Here is a 24,618-nt window from a genome sequence, read left to right as displayed (position 1 = left end):
TTAAAAAAAAAAAAAAAAAAAAAAACAGCATCCAGAGACTCCACCTGGGGCTTCAGGACTCTTACTCCAAAGGTGCCCACAGTGCCAGACCGCATCCACAGGGCAGGGACACACAGGCAGGAAGCCCTAGAGGGAGAGCCTGACTCGGAAATGAAGACATCTGTGGCCAGGGCCTTTCCAGCCAAGCACAGCTCAGACCAGAGCTGGTGCTGGTCAGTCCTCAGTTTACCCTTTGCTCCTGTCTCTCACATCCCCAGCACAAGAACCATGACCAGCAACTTCTGGGGCCTGGGAAAAGTTTCAACAATCTAAAGACGTAAAAAAATATTTCACCTTCAACTGTCAAAAAAAAAAAAAAATCTCCAAAACTACTCCACTTAATAATGGGCTCCTGGGGCATCTGGGTGGCTCAGTTGGTTGAACATCTGATTCTTGATTTCAGCTCAGGTCACCATCTCACGGTTTGTGGGTTCGAGCCCGGTGTCAGGGCTCTGTGCTGACAGCTTGGAGCCTGCTTGGGACTCTCTCACTCTCTCTCTCTCTCTCTGTCCCTCCCTGGCTCACTCTTTGTCTCAAAATAAATAAATGAAACTTAAAAAAAAATAATGGACTCCCAAGAGGCTTAATTTTTCCTTCTAGTTATGAAAGAAATATCCATTATGGAAAATTTGGGAAATACAGAAAAGCCCAAAATAGGATATAGAAACTACCTAAAATCCTATCATGATTTTTTCTCTCTCTTTTTCAAAATACATAAAATGAAAATCTTCCTGCCCATTGGTCCCTGTCCCCAAGAAGCAGCCGCTGTCACCTGCGATTTGGCACATACTCTACACAGACCTTGGCTTATATACAGTTATTTAACTTAAGAACAGTTATTTTATTTTGTTTTCCAGAACTCTGCATGTTATTCTGCAGTTTGTGGTTTTGCTTAATAAATACAGCCGGGGTGTTTTTCTGTGTCCATGCATATCGTTAACAGGCTGCAACTATTCCAATATATGGATACACGTCAACCTTATACGCTCATTCCAGTCTGTGTCAATACAAATGCTGATAGAGGCTTCCAGCTTTTTAAAACTATAAACATGCCGGGGCATCTGGGTGACTCAGTCGGTTAATTAAGCGTCAGACTCTTGGTGTTGGCTCCGCTCCTGATCTCACAGTTTGTGAGTTCGAGCCCTGCATCAGGCTCTGCACCGAGCTTGGAGCCTGCTTGGGATTTTGTCCCGCTCTCCCTCTCTCTGCCCCTCCCCTGCTCTCTCTCTCTCTCTCTCTCAAAATAAACTTAAAACCATTAAAAAAAATTTTTTTAGCTATAAACCTGCCGCTTCCTGGTATCTTTAATTCTGTAACGGGAAGGTGGCGACGAGTGTTGACAGACGCACCCACTCGAGCCAGCCTACTCACCAGCATTCATTTCTTTACATTTCTGCTTGAGCTCCAGAGGTGTCAGGCGGAACTGGTCCAGCCCATCGTTCCACCTGATTCTCTCCAGCACCTGCAGGTCTCCCCCAACCAGCCAGTCCCCGCTCTCCATCACCATCTAGAATAGACCGTTAGTAAAGTTGTTGGAGATTAGATCAGCTTCTGTTTTGCCTGAAAAAAAAAAATTTTCTCCTTCTGAACCGATCTCGGGTTCCTGTTGAAGAACCACCTTCAGTTCTTAAGCATTTCTAGCGCAGCCTTGCTCAAAACTATTTGCTCTCTCAACCCCTTTATGCTTTTCAGAATTATTGAGGACCCCCCAAAGAGCTTTTGTTTTTGTGGCTCTTACCTATCGTATTTTCCGTATTAGAAATTAAAAGTGGGAAATTTCAAAAATATTTATTAATTTGCTTAAGATTAATATAAACCTACTGTATAATATACATAACTTTATAATGTAATATACATAACTATATAATGTAATATAAATAACTTTATTTTTAGTTAAAAATAAATGTTTTCCAAGAAAGAAGAGAGAGAAATGCATTGCTTTACATGTTTGCAAATCTCTTTAATGTCTGAGTTAATAGAAGGCGGTGAAGGGGGCCTGAGGGGCTCAGTTAAGCGTCTGGGTCTTGATTTTGGCTCAGTTCATGATCTCAACAGTTGTGAGTTCAAGCCTCTCATTGAGCTCCAAGCTGACAGTGTGGAGCCTGCTTGAGATTGTCTCTGCCTCTCTCTCTGCCTTTCTCTCCCTCCCTCACTCTCAAAATAAAGTTTAAAAAAAAAGAAATAAACTCTTGGTTCACTGAGTTTGTCAGTTTCTCAAATGTCGACATATTTCAGTTTAGGATGTAAAAAAATTAATATTTGATATCAATATCAATATTAATGTCTATATACTTGATATTAATATCAATATTTGATATTTATTAACATCATCAGACAATTTTGTAAGTATTGGGAAGATGCCAGACCCACTGTGGCAAATATAAGCTTTCCAGCATTTTTTCATTTGAAAGCTCAGTTTGAGATCATTGGCAACCAACACCCTCCATTGTTTTCCTTGAAGTGACAGGTTCACTGTTTTGTTTTTGTTTTTGTTTTTAAATATCTGCCAAATAACCAAGTCTGAGTAGCCATAGTTTGTCAGTCATCTAAGCAAAAACCGCATTTCCTGAAAAAGTGGCTGGTTTTGCTCATGGCTCAGGTGCCCGACTGAGTCTCCGACTGAGACAACCGTTGTGTATCCGTGCGTGTGGCAAAAGCGCTTTTGTGTGCACTGCCCGTCTCGTGACACAAACTTTTTTTTTTTTTTAACGTTTTTTATTTTTGAGAGAGACAGAATGCAAGCAGGGGAGGGAGAGAGAGAGGGAGACACAGAATCCAAAGCAGGCTCCAGGCTCCGAGCTGTCAGCACAAAGCCCGACGCGGGGCTTGAACCATGAACCGTGAGATCATGACCTGAGCCTAAGTTGGATGCCTGGTGATAGATTATTAAAAGGAGATGATCAAGTGTCCAGATTCAGTAATTGTTTTTACAGCTTCATCAAGAACATTCTTGGGATGCATGGGTGGCTCAGTCGGTTAAGCGTCGACTTCGGCTCAGGTCATGGTCTCACAGTTGGTGAGTTCGAGCCCCACATCAGGCTCTGTGCTGACAGCTCGGAGCCTGAGCCTGCTTCGGATTCTGTCTTCCTCTCTCTCTGCCCTGCCCCGTCTTGTGCTCTCTCTCTCTCAAAAATAAACATTAAAAAAAGATAAAAGAACTTTCTCAACTGAGGTTGGCACTGCCTTTCCTGCAAGTGTGTGTGGTGAGGGGCACAACCACCCGAGGGCGGCCGGCTGTCCCTGTCCCGAGTCTGAGGAGCAGGTGGTTTTATTTGCCACTGCTGTTGTACCCTCAGTGCTGACGTCAGCACAGTGAAGATGCAAATAATGTCTCAGGAGTATGAACAGTTTTGAGACTGGGGTTCTGGGGAAAGGTCTTGGGGAACCCCAGTGTTCTGTGAGCCACTCTCCGAGGACCACTGCCGGTGCATTCCTAATACAACCTCACGTATCTTTAGACTGTTTTCAATAAGGACACAGAATAGAGAAGCTGGAAAAAAAAAAAAAAATCAGGCAAGTTGTTTTCTACCAATTAATTAATCATTGCTAAGCACACTTTCTAAGGAAACTCTCCAAAGGAGCATCCTTCTTAGTTATCTCTAATTTGAAAACAAAAGACAATGTCCAAAGAGCAGCAGGCTAAGCACAGACTAATTAGCTAAAATCTTGTTTTTCTCAAATAATCTTTGAGAAGGGTGCCAAGGCCACTGGATGGTAAGAGAGCAGTCTCTGGCAAATGGTGTTGAGAAAACTGGATATCCACAGATAAAAGAATAGAGTTAGAGCCTTATTTTATACCCTGCAAAAACAATTAATTCAAAATGGATTAAAGGCCTAAATGTAAGATCTGAAACTCTCAAACTCCTAGAAGAGAACAGCGGAGAAGCTTCATGACCTTGGACATGGCAATGGTTTCTTGGATAGAACACCAAAAAGCACAGGCAACAAAACAAAAATAGACATGGGACTACTTGAAGCTTTAAAACTTGTGTGCCTTGAAGAACACAGTCAACGGAGTGAAAAGGCAACCTAAGAATGGGAGAAAATATTTGCAAGTCATCTAATGGGGGCTAATGTTCCAAATATTTTTTAAAAAGTCCTACAACTCAACAACAAAAGATTAAATAACCTGCTTTTTTAAATGGGTGAAAGACTTGAATGGACATTTCTCCAGAGATGATCTACAGATGGCCAACGGGATAGGAAAAGGCGCTCAGCATCACTCCTCATCAGAAAAACGCAAGCCTGACCCCTGTTAGGATGACTACTGTCAAGAGCAGAAAATGTCAAGTGTTGGCAAGGATGTGGAGAAATCAGAATGTTTGTGCCCAGTGGGTGCGATTGTAAAATGGTGCAGCCGCTGTAGAAAACACTGTGGAATTTCTTCAAAAAATTAGAACATATAACTACCATATGATCCACCGATCCGACTTCTGGGCATATAGCCAAAAGAATGGAAAGCAAGATCTTGAAGAGATTTGCATGCCCGTGTTCATAAAAACACTATTCACAAAAGCCAAGAGGTAGAACCTGACCAAGGACCCAACAACAGATGAATGGGTAAACTGTGACTGTTGCACATACAGACAACAGTATTATTTAGCCTTAAAAACGAAGAATAGCCTGTCCCAGGCTACAGCGTGGCTGAAGATATTACGCTAAATGAAATAAAAGCACTCACGGAAAAGATTAATACTGTATCATCCCTCCTAGGAGAGGCATCTAAAACGAGTCAAATTCATAGAAACAGCAAATAGGAGTGCTTCTACCTGGGAGGGGGAGGGGAGTCGTTGTTTGATGGGTATAGATTTTCAGATTTGCCAAACAAACGTTCTGGCCCTTCCTTTCACAACAAATAGACTTAACACTCCTGAATGGTACACTCAAAAATGCTACAGATGGTAAATGTTAGGTTATATGCTTTGGGCGTAGATAAATGGATAGATTATGGCCTGTTTTTTTACTCACTGAGGATTTCACTGCAGTTACCAGTAATACCCTCACTTGGCAAAGTCTCAGTTGAAAAGGTGACTATGGGAAAGGGTGAGTGAGGGACAGGAAATGGAGACCTTTAGGAAACACCCTGTGCACTGTGTCTCACACTATCAATGACCCCACTCCTCCCCTCTGTGGTTGTGCCCCTTTCTGTCAGGGCATAGAAGCCTCGGGGGGGCAGGCGCACTTGGTCTACATCTCCAAGGTCTAGGTCATGACCTGTGCACCTGGGACTCCAGAATCCCCTGCGCAAGGAGCCTCGAGCTGGCTCCCAGGAGTCAGAGCGCTTCACCCCTCTGCCCCCGCCTGTCTTTCCAGGGTGGACCCTGCCAGGGCAGCACTGGTTCTGGAGACTGGCCAAGTGAAGGGAGTTTTCCAGGGGTGTGGGTGCAGCTTGGACACCCAGCCCAGGGCGCCCTCATGGTGTGGGACAAGGCCAAGCATAGAAGAGGAAGGAGGGTTCCTTGCAGGCCAGGAGTCAACTCTTCACACGGCACCATGTTCTGGTGCAGAACCAAGAAGCATACCTTGGAATCTGACCTTCCGGGTTATTCTCAAGGCACAGCTGTCAGAGAAGAAGGATGGGACACATTGTTTCTGACGGTTCATGAGTTAGATATGTGACCTTCAGATGCAGTATGTTGGCCTTGCCCTGGGCCCCACAAATGTTAGGGGTGAGCCTGGCGTGAGGAGCGGCCATAGGAACAAAAAGGAAGAACAAGCCAGTGTGGGATGGAGGGAGGAAAGGCCAGCGCTCCCCTCATGGGAGGGAAGACACCCTCGGGCCTGACAGAACACATGGGTGTCACCCATGTCACCCACTTGGTGACATCCAGCTGGGTCATAAGGTGCACCTTAGACTCACACAGTGCTATGTGTCAGTTATATCTCAATAAGGCTGGGGAGAGAAGAAAAACACGACCTTTGTTTTGTCATAAACCTAAATACGCCCCATATAATGCTGTGATGTGATCAGTTACAACCTACAACCTTGTTAAAGCAAGGGTCTCAGTTGCTGAGATGGACGTTATAGAAAGTCCAACTTCTCCATCAGTTAATGATCTCATAACCCTTCCACTGATCAAATTCCATAACTGCTCTCGTGCTGTCCAAGGACAATATGGCCACCTGTGATGACAGCTGAGGAGAGGGCGCACGAGTAGCGAGGTAAAGCTGATGGAAGATAAAGCGCTGAGCTGGAAGACGCCAAGGCACCGAGGGTGTGCATCCCCCTGGTTCACATCCCCTGTCGTGGCTGGACGTTGGAGCTTATAATGATTTGCATTCCATCGGGGCTCAGCATCTGGGGAACTGGGATACAGCCGTGGCTCTCAAAAGAGGGCGATTTCGCCCCTCATGGTGACAATATCTGAAGACAATTTTGATTGTCATGATGGGGGCAGGGAAGGGTGTGCTATTGGCATCTAATGCGCTGAGGCCAGAAATGCTACTACATACCCAGCACGGCACGAGACAGTCCCCACAGCAAGGAATTATCCAGTCCCAACGTCAACAGTGCTGGCGTTGAGAAACTCTGGGTACAGAGGGTGATTTTCGAGGGTTTGGGTCCGTGGCCCCCTTTCTAAACTCGGTGCCGAGAAAAGTCACTTAGTAAGATATTGTCAAATACCCTTACCTGTTGATTTACTTTCTCTTCATTGCCCCAGTCAGGCTACAGACAAAATTTTGAAAGACGTGAACACCCCAAATCCCTAGGAGTGCAGTAACTCATTCTGGACGCTAGGGGTCCACCCTATATCATTCTGCTGGTGAAGGCAGCATGGAACCAACCTGGTTCACAAACCAGGCCTGTGTCTATCTGAAAAGCAGTGCTGACACTACGCTTTGGGCGTTTTTGAGACGGGGAGGGCGCAAAGGGCATCTCTCTCCCCAGGATGGTCCAACGCACCCCAGAGCTGAGACTCCGCTACCAGGCTGGGAGGTTCAGTGGCTCTGCCCAATCGCCCAGCCTCCACCTGCTTCAAGCCTCCTGCCAAAGGCGGGCAAAGGAACGCAGCTGGAGTTTGCAGACCTGCGCACACGGAGAGCAGGGAGGAACGGGTTGGGGGGGGGGCGGTGGGAATCGAACAGGGTAGCGAAAGGGGAGCTGGGCCAGGCAACAGAAATGCAGAGGAGAACAGGGTCCAGAGATCTGCGTCAAGAGGCAGAGACAACCCAGGCGGTGCACGTGGAGAGCATATATCCATTTCTGTGATCTTCCGTCCGCATCAGGGAGGCCTGGGGCCGCAAGAAAGTCGGAGGGGATGGAGGGAACCGGGCCTTCATGCCTCATTTGCAGACGGGAGAAGAGGCAGAGCTCAAGTGCACACAGCCGTCTCCCAGATGGCAGGACAGGGCACCCAGGACCCCCAGGACCCCCCCCCAAACCCGCTGTTCCTGCCACTGCACCTGCTGTCCCGCATAGGCACTGCCTTCGGAGGGACCTACGCTCAGGCTCCGCGCAGTCAGCCCTTCCAGCGGCCCGGCCCCGGCACTGCTGGGGGCTGACCAAGAGGTGGCAGGAGACTAAGAAGTGGCAAAACAGTGGGGCCAGTGGGGCAGGACAAGGGCAGGGTGAACGGCCCCGCACGCGGTAGAACAGCAGAGAAGTGAGCAAGTTCAAGCGATATATGGAAGGAGCATCGCCAGGACCCGACGGCGGAACGAAGCGGGGAGGATGTGGACCGCCGTTGGGGAGCAGGGCTGGGGAGGCATTGGGCGTGTGGGTGTCGAGTGCTTGCGGGAAACTGCTCCGAAGAATTCTCTTAATGCCATGGTTCCCGACCTTCCCAGACTCACCCTGGCACCCAGAAGTGACCCGGCCAAGTACACCAGGGTCTGTGAGGGTGGGAGCTTGTGAGGCTCCCCAGGGGATGCCGTGGACCTAAGGACCACATGCTGTATGTTGCAGACCTCGGGAGGCAGACCCTCTCTCACTGCTACGGCTCATCGGGAAGCCACGCCCCAAGCGGTTGGTCTCTACGTCCGTAAATGGGATTAATGATTCCTGGGGCTTCACGAGAATAATCACTGAGCAAAATAATCAGGGCATGGAAGCATGCTGGGAGCAGGCTGGGAGGCAGCAACACGGCTCCTCTGGGGTTTAGTTCGCAACTTTCACCTGCTCTCGTGACCTCACCTGATGTCGTGTCACACGGTTCAGTGAGCAACTCGATGAGGGGGGACTAGGGTGGAGGGTCAGGGCGGTGTCCGTGGGGAACTGAGGAAGCAGACCATTCACACAAATATCACTCCCAGGGCCAAGTGCAAACACAAGGCCCACGGCTACTTTTGGAAGGGGTGACTTTTGCAAGTTTGGGGTTAAAAAGAAAAATAACACCTTTTAGCTTTACTGTAAATTTTGAGGTGCTAAAAACAAAGGTGCAACGAGAAGAGCCCCTTCCCCCCATAAATCCCACGTGTTGTGTGTCTGGTGAACACCGAGTGTAGAATCTACCGTGAGTGGCTTCCTCTGTCTCGTTCTCCATGGCCCATTTCTCGCCATTAGCTCACTGGGAATGTTTACAGAGTCCCCCCTGATGATCTAACAGAAGGGCCACCGACTGTATTACCAAGACCACAGGTCATGCCTGCTTCTAAGAAATTCTGAGCTCCAGGGCACTTGGGTGGCTCAGTTGATGAAGCATCTGGCTTCAGCTCAGGTCATAATCTCACAGTTCATGAGTTGGAGCCCTGCACATCGATTCTCCCCTCCCTCTCCCCGTGCCCCTCCCCTGTGCTCACTTGCTGTCTCTCTCAAAATAAATAAATAAACTTAAAAAAAAGAAAAGAAAGAAATTCTGAACTCCAAGTGCCAACACATGTTGTGAGACAAAATGAAAAGAAATAATTGCTTAAGGGCTTCCTTAGGTTTGGGGGGGGGGGGTTGTTTGTTTTCTTTTAGCGCTTATCATGTAGATGTGGATGATAGGCCCAGAGATTTCTGAATCTGGAAATTTCTGAAGTAGGAGGATAAAAGGTCACTCTTATTCATCCTTTAGGTCACTGACCGAAGATAACATCCCAACCCTGTGCAATTACGATCAGGAAATAAATGCATCACAGGCATGATCAAGGCCCAGGACACAATTCCTGAAATCACAGTCAGCACCCAGCCATTTCAAGGGCTGTCTGCCAGCCTCTTGGACCCTGTTCAGATGACTTTGAACTGGATGTGCGTTAAAATTAAAGACGCTTAATTTGCAGGACGGATCGTGTCCAATAAATGAAAAGCTGCCCGTTAACCTCTTGTGTTCAGAGGCCGTCACGTCACGGGGGCCTTGAAAAAGCCCTTCTCCTACCTTGCAAACTTTCACAACTAAAGGAAACAAAACAAAACAAACATTTGCCCGACCAGTACCGATAGGTTTGTTCAAACAGCCGTTTTCTAGGGTCATGGGGTTGAGAGAGATTCTGGAGTTATTTTGAGTCTGGCCCCTCCTTTTATCAATGAAGAAACTGAGGCCCAGACCTTGTCTGATCACAAGGCTTCTTAGCATCTCCTGGGCTTCAAACTGCTCTCTGTCCCCATGAATTTTCTGGAAGTCCGTTACTCCAGCGTCCTGGGGAAGCTGGTAAGTCGAATTACTAGTTTAAGGCTTTTTAAAATTTCAACCCTAATGCTCTGATCTTGGGTGAGGGTTGGCTTTTGCACTCAGTTTCACATACTTGTCTTTATGGGAAATGAGCCACACCCAGTGATTCCATGGTGTTTTCTATTCCTGCCCCTCCCCGACCCCCACCAAGTAGAGGTTGTGAAGGAATCTGAGGAAGATTAGCCTATTTTGCCTGTAGGCAGGATGGACTCAAGATGATCATAATCAGATGACCACATTTTTCAATCTTAAAATAGCCACCGACAAAAACGCGCTATTTCCCTCTGGAAACTCCGCCGCTATATGCGCTGAGTTCTGTTTACTGAAAGGATGTCACTGACCCCCCTTCAGCTGGCCACAGAGCATGAACTTGGAGTCTCTTACCAGGGTTTGCTTGGACCCATTCTGCATGAAGGAACGCGCTTCCCCGGTGAATGTTCAAGATGGAGAGCGCCACAAGCCCTAGTTTGGGGCACCGCTGCGCCTCTGACTTTTGCCCTGTATTCGAGGTGCCAGGCTAAATGATACCCGGTCCAGTCGTTTCCCATTTAGCTGAGGGAGTCACCATCATGCGGGGATTCAGGGGATCGTTCAGAGCAGCCCTCAAACAGGAAGACATTTTCTGCCCCTTTCTAACAAGAGCTCCCAAGGCAAAGCCTGCAAGTCCCACCTTAGGAATGCCTTCCTCCATCTACCCCGGGGTTGCTACGTCCTTCGTGAAGGAATAAAAAGGAACGCTTTTCGTCCAAAATCGAACGAGAACAAGAGAGCCCTTCCAATGGTCTTGCAACTTACTTTGATGTGGGGGTGCTTTGCACACGCCGTCCCCCACACACGGGAACAACGCTCCTCCTTTCTGTGTTCGTAGAATTCGGGGTCTCGTAAGATGGCCACTCTCCGTCCATCGTAGGTCAGGACAAACTCACTGCGTCCCTCCAGCCGCGTCTTGTCATCCGCAGAGACAGGCAGCACGATGGGGATGCTCATGCTGATCACTCCGTCTGTAGAAAGAGCCACAGGACGCGTGAATACGGGATCCAAGGTGTACCATCCTTGAAGGGCGATTCGAATGTGCACGAGGTGGGTTCAAACACTGCCTGGAGTGCACGGGGCACGAAGACCTAAATCCCCCGGGGCTGTGTTGGCCGCAGCAATTTCTCCAGGGGGTCTGACAAGAAGTCCTTGAGAGGCTTCTCAAAGCAAGAGACAGACGCATCTGTGAAAAGTGGGCTGCGTTTCAAATCACGGAGGTGGCTTCAGTAAGTGACCTAATTTGGGGACTGAGGAGGGGACATCTCTCTTCTGAGTTCCCTTTTGAAAGTGTGGTGCTGGGGCGCCTGGGTGGCGCAGTCGGTTAGGCGTCCGACTTCAGCCAGGTCACGATCTCGCGGTCCGTGAGTTCGAGCCCCGCATCAGGCTCTGGGCTGATGGCTCAGAGCCTGGAGCCTGTTTCCGATTCTGTGTCTCCCTCTCTCTCTGCCCCTCCCCCGTTCATGCTCTGTCTCTCTCTGTCCCAAAAATGAATAAACATTGAAAAAAAAAAAAAAAATTTGAAAGTGTGGTGCTGACCTCAACATACCAGAGTTTTAAGGTCTTTAGAAATCCAATTACACAAAATAAAGGTTGGCCAAGCAAACCCAAACGCAAACCTCTAGTCTCTCTTGGAAATGAGTCCTGTAACAACATTGGCCAATCTCTTGTTCTCTGTTTAGGCTCTCATTGTGCTACCAACACACTGTATTGAAAAGAGAGAGAAAAAAAAGAGTCAGACCATTAACACTAGCGGGTAGGAAGGACCAAGCCATCCACCTGCTCTGTTTACTATGGTCCAGGCTCAGCGTCACCTTTAAATGCTATCGAAAAGATTGACCTGAGGACCAACATCCTCACTAGCCCAACTGCTACGGAGAACTACCAGTCGAAAAACAGAAAGAAGGGAAAACCATGCAAAGCTGGTTTCCTAAAACTCATGCATTTCCCATGGACAGCGAGCACCTCTCCCCCTGAGGCTAAGTATCCTACTTTACAAAGAATTTAAGTCAACTGGCATTCTGGTCTCTCCGTATACAACACAACAAACCGGAAGGTGTGGGAGGTGGTGTTCAGAGAATTTACGTCTTCGGCTGTAACCATGCCTCGCGACAGCTTGGCCTCAAAGGAAGAGGCAGGAAAACGACTTAAAAACTGACGTAGAAACTCTATGTGTGCATTCGGCTAGACTGCAGTTCCCAGGTAGTCAGTCGAACATTATTCTAGATGTCTCTCTGAAGGTATTTTTAAGATGGGATGAACATGTAAGGCAGGGGACTTTGGGTAGAGCAGATTACCCTCCGTAAGGTGGTGGGCCTCAGAGAATCACCTGAAGGACCCAACAGAAACAGACAGACTTTCTAGGAAGAATAGGGAATTCTGCCCACAGACTGTGGGGCTGAATTACGTCTCCCCCGGGGTCTCTCGCCTGCCAGTCTACCCTGCAGATCTCGGACTTGCCAGGCTCTGCAACTTCGAGAGCCAGTTCCTTAAAATCAATCTCTCCCTCTCTCTCTCTGTGACCCCCACCCCCCACCCGTCTCCTGTTTCTCTGGAGAACGCTGACTAATAAAGAAACCAAAAGGAGAGTCACAGGGGTTCCTTCTGTGTGGGGCCAGTAACCCCTCAGGGCACCATTATGTTACCACTCAGGTCAATAGTGGCAGTGAAGTCACTTTTTTAATTATTTTTAAAAAAATTTTTTTTAACATTTATTCATTTTTTGAGAGACAGAGAGACAGAGTGTGAGCGGGGTTGGGGCAGAGAGAGAGGGAGACACAGAATGCGAAGCGGGCTCCAGGCTCCCAGCTGTCGGCACAGAGCCAGATGCGGGGCTTGAACTCACGAATCGTGAGATCATGACCTGAGCCGAAGTTGGACGCTTAACCAACCGAGTCACCCAGGAGCCCCCGATGAAGTCACTTTTAAAGTTGCCTTGCGTTTAACACATATTTTAAAGTGAATATGAAATCATTCGGGGTTTTTTAGCAGTACATTTTAAAATATTTCTAGACAAAATGGTTAAAAGATGTAGTCGTTTTTTAGTTTGGGGCTTCAAAGATTATAATCCGGCTTCCCGGAAACACCTCATTTCTTAATGAGGCCAGATAATATAAAAGAAACGACCCAGGGGAACCTGGGTGGCTCAGCCGGTCAAGCATCTGACTTCGGCTCAGGTCATGATCTCACGGTTCGTGGGTTCGAGCCCCACGTCGGGCTCCGTGCTGACAGCTTGGAGCCTGGAACCTGCCTTAGATTCTGTGTCTCCCCCTCTCTCTGTCCCTACCCCGCTTGTGCTCTGTCTCTGTCTCTCTCTCCCTCTGTCTCTCAAAAATTAATAAACATTAAAAAAAAAAGAAAAGAAACAACCAGCTGTCTCCCCACTTCTATGGTGACGCCAAACATCCACCAACTACGTCTGCTGTACTGACAGGCAAGAAAATGGGGGCACGCCATTGAGGGTACAACAGTGAAGAATTTTAGGGAGCTTTAGGAGGGCTTCCCAAGTTCAAGACTCAGAAGGCAACAAGAGCATGTGAATAAGGAAAACATTCAACTCCATAGGAAACAAATGCAGTTATTTATGGGCCTGAGGAAACACCCCCTCGATTCATGAAGTCTTTTAAACCTAACCTTCAAAACCCTGTGACCCGCCCTGGGAGCCCTGGTAAACCACAAGTTGGACGCCTGCACAGGAAGTCAGGGGTTTTGTCGTTCAAATAACTCCTTTGTTTCAAAGTTCAGGCGTCTCCCACTGACCGCCTGTGCCACTCATCTTCCCTGTGCTGTTTCCCCACTTGAGAGATGGGCTAACAAATACTACGTACATCACTGGGTTGCCCAGAGTGGCCCTGTCGTCTAGCGCTTCGCCAGTGGAGGGTGATGATGGAAGATGATTAATCCTACCGCTCGGTCGAGCTGAGAAAAGGGGAGAGAGGCTAACAGGAACCCCCTTCAAGGCTGTCGATGATCTAACTAGATAGCATGTGTTCTGTGGATTACTGACCACACTGCTTACGGCGACTTGACCAAAATGAAGGAAAACCAAACGCAAAGCAAAAAGCGGGCGGGAAGCCCGAGACAGCCTAGGTCTGCCCACCACACCCTTGCAGTGCTGGCTGCGGGCAGTTATTCTGGGTTGAAATCCAAGGGCTCCAGCACTTTCCTGTGGCAATCACCTCCTTCGGTCCACTGGGTTCCTGCCCAAGGTAGTCCCTCAGCCACGTTCACGTTGGCCTTGACCGGGGGAAACGGCCCTTCCTGGCAGGTGGTCAAGAGAAGAGAGCTAATCTTCGGGGAGTTAGGGAAAGAGGTCTGCTGAGAATTGAGGCCGCCCAAACTCATCCGCCTGCAGCAACAATCAGCAGAAGCAGGTTTACTGTGCTTTCTCTACGAGCGTTACCAACTGTTCTACCGCAGGAACTTATCCCACAAGGGCACTCTGTGCTGAAGCACCCTCCACGGTTTCACACCTTGACTCGGGCTGTCAGCCTTTTCCATCGTGTGCCGCTCGTCTGCCGAGACTGATCCGACAGTGATCTGATTTTAGTGTGCGTGCTGCCGAAGCGAGCACTGATCTTACGGGGATCCATCTCGCTTTGGAAACGACTGCTGGGTTCGGAGCCCATGGCTAGTCCAACACGGAACCCCGCGTTTCGTGAAACAAGGGCTGTTTCTACGCAAAAAACGAAATCGCTTTTTATTGCTTAGCTGGGCTTGTTAAATAACAATGAGGAAAACAACGGTGATGAAAACAATGCCCAAGATAAAGGGTATCTTCAGAATTTTACCTTTTCATTCTGGTAGAGTGCAGAACTTTACAGTCGTAACAAAGCTGTGTACTCATTCCCGGTTCTACAACTATCAATCATCATAGCTTGAAATTAAATTCATGCATAATCACACATCACAAACAAATGAAGTACAATTATCCACAATCCAACCAGGTGCGTCCGTTTAAATTGCATCTAAAATCGATTTATCTTTCATCGATTAAAAATGTTTTACAAATGCAGTAGAGAAAGCATTCTGGATTTGCAAAACTGAGGAACAGCACTCAGAAGTAATTAGCAGAAAGGATTATAAATTCTTTAAATCCCAGGGACAAAATGTGCAACAATAATTTAGAAACAAGTTTACTTTTGTCAGCCAAATACGACAGACAACAGCTGCATCTGATCCAGAAATTTCCTGTTATTTGGACTCCAATCAACAGAAGAATGCAGCATTATTCTCTTATAACTGGCTGGATCATGAACTGTTAGCAATTCCAACTGGTTCATTTGGATTTTTTTTTTTAAATTCTGTTCTTAACCATTTATAATTAATATAAATATCTAATTATAATAATTGAACTACTTGGAAAGTTAAAGTACATACCAGGAAGGACCATGCCTAGAGAAATACAAACACAATTAAGAAACATGTTTTCAGCTCTCCACCAAGATAATCTTAAAGCAACAATGTCAAAGAACAAATTCCTAATACACAACGTCACACATACAACAGATAAACGTACTGAGCCTTTTGCTTCTGCTCTAAAGAGTATATGACCGCAAAAAGCTGGTGACAGCAGAATTTGTACTGAAATGTCGTTCAGTGCATAATCCACTTAGATGATTATCTGTTTTAAAATAATTACAGCATATGTCAGAGGCACCTCCTACTTCAGCAAAAAGTTGTCTCTTACAAATATGTGATGTTGTATAACTACTACCAAATGGCTCCAAACCAGGTATTGGTAGGCGTAGTAGCAAACTGTTCTAGAATGTCCTGGAATCCCAAATATTTAAAGTACACACAAGTATGCCTAGTAGAACAAGAACAAAACCTAGAACCAAGATAACTTGGATTTGAATCCGGGCTTCGAGTTATTTAATCTTTCCAATACTTATTTCCTCATAGGAGCAAAATATCTTCACAGTGGTGTTATCCGGATTAAATGTGATATCCTGTGTTAAACACCAGGGTTGGAACACATGAGGTGCTAAATAAATGCTGGTGGGATATGGAAAGCCCTCAAGCCCTGTCTTGGCAAGTCAGGGCTACACAAGACGTCATCAAACGGTCAAGACTCACAAGGCCGCCATGTTGTGACCCTCCTCGAATGCCACCAGTCAAAAGAACTTGACAAGCTTGAGGTGCCATTTTAAAAAATTCAGATGAGACATTTATGCCCTGAGGATCTGTAACCACCTCAAAACTCTGTATCTAGTGAAAAATAAAGTGGTATATAAATAAAATGGACAGGAAAGTAGATCCTTGAGTAATATAAGGAGTAACTCATGTTATGCAATCATCACAAACACTTAAAAAAATTTTTTTTTTTTTTTTTTTTTTTGCTTTTGGACTGAGTAGGCTGAGGTTTCTGTTTGTTTTGTTTTGCTTTTTAATTTAAGGAGAAATGTGAAGCTTCGAGAAAATTAAAATGAACAAAATAGGGGCACCTGGATGGCTGAGTCAGTTGAACATTCGACTTCGGCTCAGGTCACAATCTCATGGTTCATGAGTTCAAGCCCCATGTCGGGCTCTGTGCTATCAGCACAGAGCCTGGAGCCTAATTCAGATTCTGTGTTTCCCTCTCTCTGCCCCTCCCCTGCTCACACTCTGTCTCTCTCTCAAAAATAAAATAAACATTAAAAAAAACTTTTTTAAATACTTTTGGGAGACATGGTCCGAATAAAAAGAAAATACTGCCTGCAGATTGTAAGTGACCAAGAAATCTACAGTTGTTTGATGGCCGAAGTTGGAGACTACGTGTCTGTGGCCACAGAAATTTCAAATGGTCAGTGGTGGTCACTCAGACTTTCGTGGACTGATTAAAACGATGTCCCTATGAATGATATCGTGTTCGACCTTCTGATACACACATCCATCACTGTTTGGAATTTAACTGTGTCTACACAGTCCAAAAGCCGTCAGAGGCCAACCTCTCCCATGAGACCGTCACGGATGTGGCACAGAACAGGGTTGCAAGCCGTTTCCTCCCGACCCCCTCCGGGCTGCCGTCCAACGAGGAGGGAGGCCAAGCCCACCCATTCTGTTGCATAGACTGCCTCAGATTTCACTGAAATTAACACATTATTTGGCTTAAAGAAGAACAGGCTTGGCAACCACTGATATGGGGTGGGGGGTGGGGGGGGGGGTGGGGAAGAACCCACTGTTCTAGGGTTCGGAAACTGGGCTGTATATCTGTCCTCAAAAGCTCACATCTGTCTTCACTACCACTCTACCTCAAGCAGCTAGAACAAACCTAAACTTGGCACAGGAGGCCACTCCGTAAATATTTACTGGCTAACCGATGAACTCCTTATCTGTGCTGCTTCCAAACTGATGTAACTATGGCCACAGAGTCTCTTCAAGATTTCAGGGTCTTTTCATTGTATGCAGTGGGGGTCTGTTCATATATGGAACATTTACTCGTGGACCAGTCGTTCCTTAAACTTTCAGCATCCCAACGTGGTAGGTACGGTTATTAGCATCCACACATGAGGGAGCTGGGGCCAAAGAGGTAACTAATTTGCCCCAGGTTCCTAGCAAATCACTAGCCTATGAACGCAGTGTGGATCCAAAGCTCACACTCCTCCCACTGTGATGTCCCGCCTCTATTTCCCTGGTGTCTGTTTTTATTAATCAGTTTACATAGGAGTCGAGGAGGCTTCTCGGGTGGGGGGCACTTTTGAATCGTAACTACAATTGGGGTTGCAGACCCGTGTCCAGTGGGACTGTGGTTGACTCTGGGGTAGACGGTAGAGCCAGCAGGAAATCCCCACGGGGTGGGGGTGGGGGGGCAGAAGGAGTCTTGCAAAGAGTCCCAGAAACAGGCCCTACAGGTGGGAAGGGGTAAGGGTCAAGAAGCAGCATGGCATGTGACCCGGACTCCTGCTGACTGGCGACCAGAGGACCATAAAGGCATGTGTACTCATCCCAAGAGGTTTCACCCAACTCTCTAACACCCTGGGACTCAAGCAGTGCACTGGAGAGTCCTTGACTGAGGTCAGCCTGGAGGAAGGGAACATTTTCCTTCCCACTCGAGAGAGTCTGTGCCCTGTGGGCACAGGGGCTTTAGTGGCTGGAGTGAGCTGGTGGGACCCGCACCTCTGTGGGTACGACAACCACACGGATGCACGTGGCTGTGGCCTGACTCGGGAGCATACGAAACACACCCTGCAGAACTCCCGCAGATGCTTGCTTGTGGGTTTGGGGGAAGAACTGGGGTTTCTGTGGCAGCAGGTAGGAATCGGGAGCTCGTGGGACTCCAGTATCGATGGCAAAGTGACCTCACTCATGCCTCCACACTGGTGGGCTTTGGGGGGAGACATGTGACGGCATGAGCAGGGAGGGCCGCGATAAGGGCTTCATCTACCTCATGGTGATGAGGACCAAAGAAGGAGAAAGTCAAGGTGTTTCACCAATTGAAGAACACCGTAAACTGACATTGAAATGGTGTGTGAAGGAGGCAGCAAGATTTGCCTAAATTCTCCAGATGGATTATTACAGCATTAGCTGTTCATCTTGTTGGACCACGGACTCCTTTAAGAATCTACCAAAAGCGGGGCGCCTGGGTGGCGCAGTCGGTTAAGCGTCCGACTTCAGCCAGGTCACGATCTCGCGGTCCGTGGGTTCGAGCCCCGCGTCGGGCTCTGGGCTGATGGCTCGGAGCCTGGAGCCTGTTTCCGATTCTGTGTCTCCCTCTCTCTCTGCCCCTCCCCCGTTCATGCTCTGTCTCTCTCTGTTCCAAAAATGAATAAATGTTGAAAAAAAAAATTTTTCAAAAAAAAAGAATCTACCAAAAGCTAGGAACTCTCAACCCAGGAAAATCTCCCTTCTGCCCCCCTTAAACCACAAATGATTGGGGCCTATCCTAGGATGGTTTCTGTGCCCCCCACGACGAAGTCCTAGACCCCGGGGTGAAGGACCCCGAATTTCCACCAACGCTGACTTCTGCACCTGCGCCCACTGCCCTTGTATTTTTCTTTCCGGAACAAGTACCTGTCAAAAGGTGACAGCGCTGTGTCTGGAATTAAGCCCTCACTTACACTGCGCTTTGCTAGTCTCCGAGCCACAACTGTGGTCGGGGTGCTTGTGGTCAACCTCTTCTTGTCCGCGTTTGGCTGCTGGGCCCCGAGACGTTTACTTGACACCGCCTGTGTTCGGCATGTGTCGCAATTAAGACATCGAGGTAAACGTCAGACGTCCTGGCCTTCTAACTTCTATCGGAAAGGACGCCAGGAGAACAGCCTGGTATGAAATCGCTCTGGGCCAGAAGTCGGGAGGTTCTGGTCTCTGGTCCTGGACGAGGGGCATGAACTCGAGCAAAGCACTTTGCCCGAGATCCGCTTCCTCGTCTGCCAAGGGGGTGAGCATCGTTGCCCGTCTTCCAGGACTTTCATGAAAATCACGTTAAATAAGGCCTGAGAGTATGCCCTGGAGATGGGGAAAGCCTACAGATGCACGTTACTATTGTTGTAAAGGCAGGCTACAAGGAGAGCAATCATATTTGGGAATGTTATCGTATCTGAGGAATGAAGGTCTCGGGCGATGGGACTTTCTCAGGCCCAACAGGGGAATAAGAGGGGAGGGTCTACTTTGACCAGAGGCTTCTCGGAGTTCTGATTCTGCCTTTCTGCCCCATTCCCTAGGCAGAGCCACACGCTCAGAACGTCAGCATCGTTTGTCAAGAAAGAACATCTGATTTGATGTTTCTTCCGAAAAGGTCTGGGAGCCCTGCTTAGTGTTACAAATCCCGGGGGGCTTTCCCAGCCCCTCCCACTTAGCAGCCATTCCTGGTGGGGGGTGGGGGTGGGGCGGAGAGTCTTGAAACAGACAAGTTCCATTTGATAAGTACAGGCAGTTCTGGGAAGGAAATGATCACGGAAGGGGCCGGAAGTTTTCTGAATAACACGTGCTTCCGACCTGGACCAGTCAGTTCTCTAAAGTCATTCAGCCTGTGCCCAGAAGGCTGACTTAATGCTCCCTGTGAGGGTTAGGAGGAAGCCACCGCGTTGATCTCGTGGAAGGGCATGAGCAGTGACACTTTCATCCGCTGAGGAATGCAGCTGCTGCGATAACATGTGACCCAGCAGTCTGGGGGCTGAGGGGCACCCTGCACATCAGGACCGTGTGCTAGCTTCTCCCTGGCTGCCCCAGGGGGGTCCCAGCGGCCGGCAACGGTGCTCCCGACTCGATTCTAAACACCAGCACAAGTGTGGTGAAACACTTCACCTTCTCTCGGCTTTGCGTGCAAGTAAAACCTTCCTTTTTCAGTCCCTTAGATTCAAATAATCACTAATCCCTCAAGGATCATGAAAAAAAGTCCTAAAAATGGAATTTACGCATGACAGAATTAGACCCACCGTACATGATCTAAACGTTTCTCCACGGTTAAGATGCACGACCCAAGAATTAACACTAAGAATGAACGTTCCTTGATCCTGTGAAGACTTGCGAGAAAGATTTTTTTTCTATAATAACGAAGAGTGAGAAACAAACAGGGAGAGCACGTACCATCCAGCAGGGTGTCAAAGTGAACAGCCTGTAGGTATTCCTTCTCTCGCATGAACCCTTTGAGGGGACTGGCCCAGCCTTCGCTCAGAACTTGGACCCACTGCAGATCCAGCTGCAAAACACGAGAAACAGGTGAACATTTCCAGAAGCTCGTTTCTCAGCCATCTGGCCCCCGGGGCAAGCCCTTTCTTACTCAGCTGTCAGGAGAAAAAGGCAAAAGTTTTTCTGTTTTCAGTCTTCCCACTTTTATGCTGACCCATGATCCAGGGGTCAGATTAAGTTTGAGTCTAAAACTTTCCTACTGGAGTGTAGGGAAAAGATTTGAAATGGAGGCGACCTCTTTGACCGCCTCAGGCTGCAGATTTCCCGAGGGTGTGCAACTGTGTGAACATTCACTGTTCATTCTGTTTTCCTTTTTTCCTACAGAAAATTCTGGTATGGCCACACGCTTTCACCACGTGTCCTAGTTAGCCGACTGAAATTGCCGAATCATTGACGCTAAAAGTCCAAAATTCTTAGCGTGATACTGAGAGCCCTGCAAGCCCTGGTCCCTTGGGCTCATGGAGAAAGCTCCATTTCCTCCCCACCTGAAAACTCTTCCTCATCCTTTAAAACCCTAATCATGCATCACTGCTCTGATGCCCTTTCCTGCCGACCCTAGGGCCAAAAAATTATTAGGTTATTTGAAGCTCTGCTGTACCCTGCGGCCCATGTTGTCATTGAAACTATCATTCCACACCGCAAGTATAATTACGTACAGCAATAAATACATAATAACATTTTTCTGGAGCGCTGGAGGACTCAGAATTTATTTTGTGGGGTCAGGGGGTTCTGCTTATAAGTTTTTCACGACTTCATAGAGAACAAGTGAGCTGAAACAGGTTCCCAGCTTACTGTGCCTCTTTCAAAACTGTCCGGGGTATTCAAGGATAACAAAAAGGTACCAGTGAAGATGTTATCGCCTGCTATGGACCGACTAGTACTGACCCATAGGAAGGCAGACGCGTGTAGTGCAGTTTGCCGAGGTTGTATTTCCCTGTGCCGGGCAGTAAATTCACTGTGACCAAAGCAGTCTACACCCTCCACTGAGGCTGGACTCTGCCTCGTTAGGAAAAAGTAGGATTTGCAGAGTAGAAAAAGATTCCTGTCACTTTAGATCACGGGGTGACTGGTTTTCTCCAAATTCCTTCTCGACTGCCCCAAAAAACACTGGCATTCTGAAAAAACTATTTTCTCAGCAGTTGCCAACCAATCAATACTGCCCGATGCCTGCCCTTTTGCAGAACTGAAGATACAACAACAATCATGTCACGCTGCCCTGTGCATAACAGAAGCTACGTTCCCTGTCTGTGGCATCGACCAGGGCCCTGGGGCAGCTCTTCATGGGAAATTTTTTTTTTTAATCTCTTGAAGAAGAGGTTTAAAAAAAAAAATGAAGTGTTTTTCTTCATGGACATTGTACCTCCCTCACCCATACCTTCCTTATTATTTAAAAAATTTTTTAATGTTTATTTTTGAGAGAGAGAGAGAGAGAGAGAGGAGAGAGAAACAGAGCATGAGTGGGGGAGGGGGAGAAAGCGAGGGAGACACAGAAGCCGAAGCGGGCTCCAGGCTCCCAGCTGTCAGCACCGAGCCCGATGTGGGGCTTGAACCCACAAACCATGAGATCATGACCTGAGTCAAAGTTGGACGCTTAACCAACTGAGCCACCTGGGTGCCCCTATTTTTTTTTAAATATTTATTTTCTGAGAGAGAGATAGACAGAGACAGAGCATCAACCAGGGAAGGGCAGAGCGAGAGAGGGAGACACAGAATCCGAAGCGGGCTCCAGGCTTCCAGCTGTCAGCAGAGAGACCGACGCAGGACTCGAATTCACGAACCATGAGATCATGACCTGGGCCGAAGTCGGATGCTTAACCGACTGAGCCACCCAGGCACCCCCATTCCGTCCTCATTATTAAGAGTGACTGTAAATGGACTATAACGACCGCCATTACGCCTGGTTCTGCTGCGGTCAGTCTGCACTGTCTGTCTTACCTTGGTGATTGCCAACGAAGGGAGAGCTTCAGCCTCAGCTCGGACTTGGTCGAGTTTGTTCTCTGGCACAAAGAGTTCGTGGATGCCTTTCATTATAGTGTGGGGTACGATGTTCTGCAATGAAGCGGGATTGGTAACAATTTGAAATGAAAACGGTAAGAAGGATGCCTTGGTAAATAAATGATCTTCTGTGATTTGGTTCAACTTCAGAAAAAAAGAGAAAGAAGAAAGGACGGCCGGGCCACCCACCTGCTCCTGCAGAAGCTCCACCACCTGCTGGACACAGTCACTCACTGGAGACAAGTTGGTTTTGAGCACAAGCTCGGGAGTTTCGGGTTTCTCGTAATCCGAATCGATACCTGTGAACCCTGCCGGGCACGAGGGTGGAAATCACATCAGCACCAACAGTCTTTTTAAACAACAAGACATAACACGGGTCGGAATCGTGCGTTAGGCTGAGGATTTAGATTATAACAGAAAAGGTCATCGGCCACCCTTGACCTCTAGCCAGAGATAAAATACGTATACATACACACACACACACACACACACACACACACACACACACACAGAGCTGTATTTTCCACATAGAAAGCCCCAAATTATCAACAAAATTTGGGGAGGTCCAAGCCCTCTGGAGCGGATTAGAATCTAAAAGGAAGACGAGCAGAAGAGAAAAGTCTAAAACCATCCCCTCTAGACACACACTCGTGTACACAAACCCATTTCGGTTCCGTGAACTTTACTACTCACGACCGAGGTGATAGTTCTTGGAAAATACAAGCCCACCTTTTAATTAGCCCGGGGACATCGTGAATATATTGTGCTTTGGGGGCGCCTGGGTGGCTGCGTCGGTTAAGTGTCCGACTTCGGCTCAGGTCACGATCTCACGGGTCATGGGTTCAAGCCCCGCGTCGGGCTCTGTGCCGACAGCTCGGGGCCTGGAGCCCGCTTCGGATTCTGTGTCTCCCTCGCTTTCTGCCCCTCCCCCGTTCACACTCTGTCTCTCCCTCTCTCTCAAAAATAACATTAAAAAAACAATTTTTTAACATACTGTGGTTTGACAAAAAGTTGGGTGCGCTACATGCAATTTTGGAAAACGGGTTTTGAAACCTCAGACGGGTTTGTGGGGACAGACTGCCAAGGCTCAGCGGCAGAAGTAACTTACGCACGGGCCACAGCGTTGGTTCCCCTACCTTTGATCTCCCCGGCTCGGGCCCGCTTATAGAGACCTTTGACATCTCTACTTTCGCAGATGTTTAGAGGCGCGTCAACAAATATTTCAAAGAATGGCAGTCCTGCCGATTCGTGGATCTTGCGGGCGTTCTCACGGTCCTGGAGAAAACACATTGGAGAGGGTAAGCAGAGCTTTGGCCACGGAACGCTCCCTCACAAAACGGTGTGGGCTCTGGGACTTGATAGTTGTTGGGGGGTTTTTTAGTTTTTTTTTTTTTAAGTTTATTTATTTTGAGAGAGACAGAGGTAGCACGAGGGGAGGAGGGGCAGAGAGAGAGAGGGAGACAGAGGATCCCAAGCAGGCTCCGAGCTGTCAGCGCAGAGCCCGATGCGGGGCCCCGACCCACAGACCGCAAGATCATGACCTGAACCCAAGTCGGGCGCTTAACGGACTGAGCCACCCAGGCCACCACTGAACTGCCCGTTGTCTTCAGCAAACCATAAGCATTTGGACTTTTTGGAGAAATGAGATTAGAGAGGCTTTGACTTTTTTTGTTTAACTTTTTCTTTCTTTCAACTGCGGCCAGATGTCCCTCACGGTGCTGAGTGCGGAAGGGTTTTATGTCAGCCGGTGGCCCGGCATCTGGAAATGAAGGAACTCTCTTTACATAACCAATATGAAACAGGAAATGGGGGAGCAAGAGAAGAAAGAGTGGGGGAAATTGAAAAGACAACATTCGCTGGTGCCCTCCCCTCCACCTGACTCCTCTCTCCGGAGGTTCAGAAGCACTGGCATCGAGGGGGGGTGGGGGAGCTGGGGGGATGGGATGGGGCGGGGGGGGGGGGAAGGGCCACATCATCTTACCTTCGTGAACGGAGAAATGAAGCTGGTAATACAGACCAGACCGGCGTCAGCGAACAGCTTGGCCACCTCGGCGATTCGGCGGATGTTCTCCTCTCTGTCCCCGGGAGAGAACCCGAGGTTTTTGTTCAGGCCGTGACGGACATTGTCCCCATCGAGGGAGTAGCACGGGATGCCGTGGGACACAAGGTACTCTTCCAGAGCAAAACTTATTGTCGTTTTTCCAGCACCGGAGAGACCTGTTCATTTCAACCAGTTGATCTCAAATCAATACCACAAAAATCGAGGAAAAAAAGCACAGTTTACTACGAGTCAAGTATTTGCACTTCCGTGTTGAAATAGCCGGCTGTTCCGTGTTAGAATTACAGCATTTCACAG

The 24,618-nt window shown here is 48.0% G+C and overlaps 1 protein-coding gene across 3 annotated transcripts in view; it reads right to left on the bottom strand.

The window, feature by feature from the left end:
- The window catches only part of PAPSS2 (3'-phosphoadenosine 5'-phosphosulfate synthase 2), a 71,256-nt gene that overhangs the window by 4,594 nt on the left and 42,044 nt on the right, over positions 1-24,618 (bottom strand). For 2 of the 3 annotated variants that reach the window (XM_045439435.1, XM_045439434.1), the window contains 8 exons: positions 24,244-24,479; positions 23,399-23,537; positions 22,452-22,570; positions 22,203-22,316; positions 20,166-20,277; positions 15,039-15,053; positions 10,425-10,630; positions 1,411-1,546 (listed from right to left, as the gene is read on the bottom strand). In XM_045439435.1, coding sequence (XP_045295391.1) covers positions 1,411-1,546; positions 10,425-10,630; positions 15,039-15,053; positions 20,166-20,277; positions 22,203-22,316; positions 22,452-22,570; positions 23,399-23,537; positions 24,244-24,479 — 1,077 coding nt within the window. The remainder of the gene's footprint in view (positions 1-1,410; positions 1,547-10,424; positions 10,631-15,038; positions 15,054-20,165; positions 20,278-22,202; positions 22,317-22,451; positions 22,571-23,398; positions 23,538-24,243; positions 24,480-24,618) is intronic. The other variant, XM_045439436.1, reaches the window with a different exon arrangement.

Source organism: Leopardus geoffroyi, chromosome D2 (genome assembly GCF_018350155.1).
Source record: "Leopardus geoffroyi isolate Oge1 chromosome D2, O.geoffroyi_Oge1_pat1.0, whole genome shotgun sequence".
Classification (NCBI taxonomy): domain Eukaryota; kingdom Metazoa; phylum Chordata; class Mammalia; order Carnivora; family Felidae; genus Leopardus; species Leopardus geoffroyi.
The sequence above is the reverse complement of the archived record's forward strand: the minus strand, read 5'-3'. Positions and strand labels throughout refer to the sequence as shown.